The sequence below is a fragment of the Oratosquilla oratoria genome, chromosome 7 (assembly GCF_046742065.1).
Source record: "Oratosquilla oratoria isolate Oo_2021 chromosome 7, ASM4674206v1, whole genome shotgun sequence".
In the NCBI taxonomy this organism is placed as follows: Eukaryota; Metazoa; Arthropoda; class Malacostraca; order Stomatopoda; family Squillidae; genus Oratosquilla; species Oratosquilla oratoria.
Genome location: NC_134783.1, coordinates 52,471,857 through 52,477,227, shown reverse-complemented (window position 1 = coordinate 52,477,227; position 5,371 = coordinate 52,471,857). Strand labels below are relative to the sequence as shown.

Sequence of the window (5,371 nt, the reverse complement as noted above, 5' to 3'; positions counted from 1 at the left end):
CACACACACACACACACACACACACACACACACACACACACACACACACACGCACACACACAAACATACAGTTAGTTGATGCTACGCAAATCTTGGCTCTGATGTCCTGTCGATAGTTTTGTTTACAAAACTACTTTCTATAGATAAAGACATATTTACATAAAGTGGAGCAGTAACGGATTGCAGTATTATCTGAACCGTTCCTCGCCCTGAGCGCGGAGCGGACCCGGAACCAGAACCTAGGGGGATAAGACACTAACCACCAAACGGGCAAACCGCGTTGACAAGATTACACATACTTATGAGTTAAACCTTAAAATGTTTTTTTTTCTTCCCAGGCCCAAGAGGAATCATATGACCAGAATGCCCTTGACTCTGCCTCGCTCCCTGTGGAACACCGCAGCGGGGGGAGCTTCGGCCCCCAGCTGGGGGGTCCTCCCCTGGGGGGGCCACATCTCGGGGGAGTTCCTCAGCAGTTGGGTCCCGACGATCCCTGGCCACTTACTCAGCCCGATATGCCAACCATTAAGAACCTACAGGTATGCATTTATGTATGCATGCATGTATGTATGTATGTGTGTGTATATATATGTATTTATGTATGTGTATATTTATGCATGTATGTGCATGTTTATATGTATATGCATGTACACATGTGCCTGCACGTATGTACTGTATATTGATATGTACTTACTATATATGTATATATATATATATATATATATATATATATATACATACATATATATATATATATAGATCTACATATACATACATATATATATATATATATACATATACACACACACAAACACACACATATATATATATATACATATATATATATATATATATACATACATACATATATGTATATATATACATATTTTGATGGATCAGTATTTGATATACGTATGTACTTATTTATGTGCATAACTTGAAGGACTTAATTAATTCTTTATATTCGTGATCTGGAACGTGCCCCTCACTTCTCTTGTGCCCGTCAGGTCCAGTGTGAAAAAGCCTTCATGCGAGTGTCTGTCGAGTTCGACCGTCCATTCTACGGGATGATCTTCAGCAAAGGTTTCTACAGGTGAGTGCCCTTACAACACAATGCAATATAAGCCTAAGCGCCAACTGAGACGCAGACGACATAGGCGACGCAGGTGACGCAGGCGACGCAGGTGACGCAGGCGACGCAGGCAAAACAGGCGACGCACGTGACGCAGGCAACACAGGCGACGCAGGCGACACAGGCGACACAGGCGACACAGGGGACGCAGGCGACGCAGGCGACACAGTGCAGAGCAAAGGCAGACTTCCTGTTGCTGAATTGAAGTACAGTTTGAACTTCTATTTTACTTGAAATGCTGAGGTAGTACGTCTAGAATCACTTCAAGTGAGAGAAGTTTAAAATGTGTTTCAATTCAACAACAGGAATTCTGCCTTTGTTCTGTGCTGCGTTGCCTGTGTCGTCCGTGTCTCGGTTTGCGCTTAGACTGATGTAAGATAGTGGAAGTGTAGGTTAGCTTGTGACAAGAGTTTTTCCATATATTCTTTGTCTTATTTCATTTATGATTAATTACTTCTGCCCCCCCCATCAGCGACCCCAACTGCGTCCACGTGCAGCCCGAGACGGGGACTCTGCAGGCACAGTTCGACATTTACCTCAACAACTGCGGGATGACCTCATCAAGCAACTCGGCCAACGTTGGGCAGCCGACTCCCTCAGGAACCTTTATTGAGAACACAGTCATCATTCAGTACGATCCTCTTGTGCAGGAGGTGCGTATGTTCCTGTACAAGGATTTTTTTTTTGTTTGTTTGTGGGATGATAATGTGCAAACACGCAAATAAAACAAACATGATAATCAATTATCTCATCTCCTCTTCTCCTTTTCTTTTTCTTCTCTTCACCATCTCTTCTTCTCCCTTCTTCTCTTCTTCTCTTTTCCTTCTCTTCTCCTTCTCCTCTCCTTCTCTTCTCCTTCTCTTCTCCTTCTCTTCTCCTTCTCTTCTCCTTCTCTTCTCCTTCTCTTATTCTCTTCACCATCTCTTCTTCTCTTCTCCTTCTTTTCTCTTTCTTTTCTCCTTCTCTTCCCCTTCTCTTCTTCTTCTCTTCACCATATCTTCTCTTTCTCCTCTCCTTCCCTTCACCATCTAGTCTCCTTCTCTTCTCCTTCTCTTCTTCTTCTCTTCTCTTTCTCTTCTTCTCTTCTCCTTTCCCTTCTCCTTCTCCTCTCTTTCTCTTCTCCTTCATTTCTCCTTCTCTTCTCTTTTTCTTCTCCTTATTTTCTCTTAATTAATGGTCTGTTTCCTTTCCTTAGGTCTGGGACGCCGCCCGCAAGCTTCGATGCACCTGGTACGACTACTACGAGAAGTCTGTCACCTTCAGACCCTTCCAGGTACTACTCTTAGTTCAAAATTTGGATATAGAGTCTTAGAAAAAAACAAAGAAAGAAAACATGCGTACGCGCACACACGCACTCTGTGTTTACCAACATGATATATATGAAATTTTCTTGAGGAAGTATGTCTATATGGTTTTTATCATAAAAGAATTAGGACGCTACTGACTTGTCCATTGCTTCCAGGTTGATATGCTGAACGCCGTTACAGCCAACTTCCTGGGAGACAACCTTCAATGCTGGATGCAGATCCAGGTGGGCAAGGGCCCCTGGGCCTCAGAAGTCTCCGGCATCGTCAAGATCGGCCAGACGATGACGATGGTCTTGGCCATCAAGGACGACGAGAACAAGTTCGACATGATGGTGAGGAACTGTGTCGCCCACGACGGCAACCGACCCCCAATCCAGCTCGTGGACGAGAAGGGCTGCGTCACAAGACCTAAGATCATGGGCCGTTTCCAGAAGATCAAGAACTTCGGGTCCTCAGCTTCCGTGGTCTCCTACGCCTACTTCCAGGCCTTCAAGTTCCCAGACTCGATGAACGTACACTTCCAGTGCGTCATCCAAGTCTGTCGCTACAACTGCCCAGAGCCTCAGTGTGGCGGAGTTCCCGGAGGTGTCCCAGTTCCTCCAACCGGCTACATCCCCGCCGGAAGCGAGAACGTGCCTTCCTCCGTCCTCCCAGCACACCCCGACCCACGACGCCCCGTGGCAGCCGCCCTTTCCGACAATAAGGTTCCCGTTGAGAATGTAGCTGTTGCTCAGAACGTGCAACGCAAGGCTGGAGAAGGTCCCGTCCACGTCGTAGACACGGACGGGGGACAACCTGTGCCCCTCCCAGTACCCATTGCACTGAAGGGGAACAACCTTCATATTCGTCCGACTTACACCAACATCAACCGCCAAGGAAATGCCAAGGATTCCCTTGAAGGGCGGCCACGGTCTGTGAACTTCGACAACTTCAAGACTGAGGAGGAGGAAGATGAGGCAGGTGAGGGGGATAAGTCAAGAACGCGAAGGACGGTGTCCCGCCAGCGCGTCCGCCGCGCTGTCGAGATGACCGACGTGTCTACGATGCGCATCATCCAAGTTGTGGCCCCCGGAGACGTGGACTTCGACCTTAACGCGGCCAACGAGACGGTGATCGTCTCCAAGAACGTCCCTGACTCTTCCAACATCTGTATGTCGACGACCGGCTTTGCAGCGGGTCTTATCATGATGCTCCTCGTCCTTATCATCGCCTGCCTCGTAGCTTTCTTCCTCTACACCCGCGTTAGGGCCTTCAACTCCAAGGGTAGCGTTTCCTCCTTCGTCCAGGGATTCGACAACCCCGAGTTCGTCAAAGTCGGTCCTACGAACTAAGGCCCGACACCCTTCGTCCTCCTCAACGTAAAGCCAAGGGCAGCGCTGGTCGTTGCCTCTCTATGGACTTCGCTACCGTGCCATATACATAACGCTGTCGCTCCTTCAACCAAGCCACGTCAGGTCTGTCGTCCTCACGGGAGTCTCACGGACGCTCTTGGCACTTCCAGCAGTCGACGGTCTCACGTAAAGCTCCTGCAGGTGGGCCCCTGGTATATATTTAGTCTGGCCCCGCACTAGTCATGTTCAGGTACTGTGAGGAGGCCGAGTGCGAGTCCCGCTCGCAGATCTATACACATATATATTTATATATACATTGTTGCTGCCCTGCCGTTGCTTTACCTCTGCCCGCACACCTCCTCTCATACAAAGTCATGGACCGTACAAGGTCGCCACTCGGACCCTGTCCGTGTTGAGATTCCGTTCACAGAACGCACGACCGACTGACAGCTGTTCAACAAGGAAGTTGAACCAACCAACCCCACTCCCAAGCCCCCTTCCCCGCCATGTAATCCTTAAACCCTCGTTTGATCAGTCCTTAGCGGCATTGAGCCTCGACAGCTGGTTGTAACCTGCGACGCAGCTGCGCACGGCCATTGATGTCATCCTTTTGCTCCCCGTTTTCTGTGAGCCTAATTTTCTTTCATATTCCCTTGTGCTGATGACCTGACCTCCTCGAAGAGTTAGGTCGTCCTTGGGAAAGGGTGGTTTAGGGCTGTTCCTTCAAGTTTTGTTACCCGTAAATTCCTCTTCTACTATCATCTCCCCCCCCCCCCAGAACTAGATACCGTCCTCCAAGGCAACACCAAACCTATCACAAAGTCGTGCTAGCATGTGCACCCCCGTACCATAACACTATGTAGGAACCATAGATCATCACTCACTCACTCATCCACCCTTAGTCTTTGTTTATGTTTACGTAGATTTTTTTTTCTTAAACGATTACATAGTTAAGTCCTTGCAACCTCTGTGAGAATCTTGATCTCTTTGTTAACTGTGGATTATGCCGTGGTGGATGAGACTGTATTGGCGAATCAGGTCAGAAATGAAGAAAAGAAAAGAAAAGAATATATATATATATATATATATATATATATATATATATATATATAAATATATATATATATCACGATAAGAGCGCCTTCTGGATGTCTGAAATAAACCTGAAGTCGTCATCTCTCGCTTTGTGATGACCTTCGGCTTTCAGGGATCAATTATTCAGATTTTTCTTCGAGTATAGGTGAGATGTTTAGTTTAGAAAATGTATGTGTGGTAGTACACATATTACATCTAGGCTGATCCACCAACTGCTCTACCTGTCCGTTGTATGTAAGAACTCGTCTTATCATAGCATCGTCTCGCAGTCTTCATTCTATTATAGTTTTACCCCATAGTAGAGGAAAGAAAGAAAAAAAAGAATAAAAAATATCAAACATATTGGTGGATGGCAGCCATAGTGGTGATTGGCGGCCATCTTGGAATCCTCTTTATCTTTTTTTTTCATGTCACTTCTGTTGCATGCGTGGTCAAACATCAGCCAAGTGATGTGTCAGAATGCGATGATGGTGGTTATTATTACCATTGATGACTCCCTTGTTGTA

The 5,371-nt window shown here is 46.6% G+C and overlaps 1 protein-coding gene across 1 annotated transcript in view; it reads left to right on the top strand.

Moving 5' to 3' along the window:
* The window catches only part of dyl (transmembrane protein dusky-like), an 83,645-nt gene extending 78,849 nt beyond the window's left edge, over nucleotides 1–4,796 (top strand). Inside the window, exons 3-7 of the mRNA XM_076187714.1 lie at nucleotides 339–539; nucleotides 1,008–1,093; nucleotides 1,605–1,785; nucleotides 2,328–2,405; nucleotides 2,595–4,796. Of these exons, the coding sequence (XP_076043829.1) occupies nucleotides 339–539; nucleotides 1,008–1,093; nucleotides 1,605–1,785; nucleotides 2,328–2,405; nucleotides 2,595–3,770 (1,722 nt within the window). The 3' untranslated portion in view covers nucleotides 3,771–4,796. The remainder of the gene's footprint in view (nucleotides 1–338; nucleotides 540–1,007; nucleotides 1,094–1,604; nucleotides 1,786–2,327; nucleotides 2,406–2,594) is intronic.
* The last annotated feature ends 575 nt before the right edge of the window (nucleotides 4,797–5,371 follow it).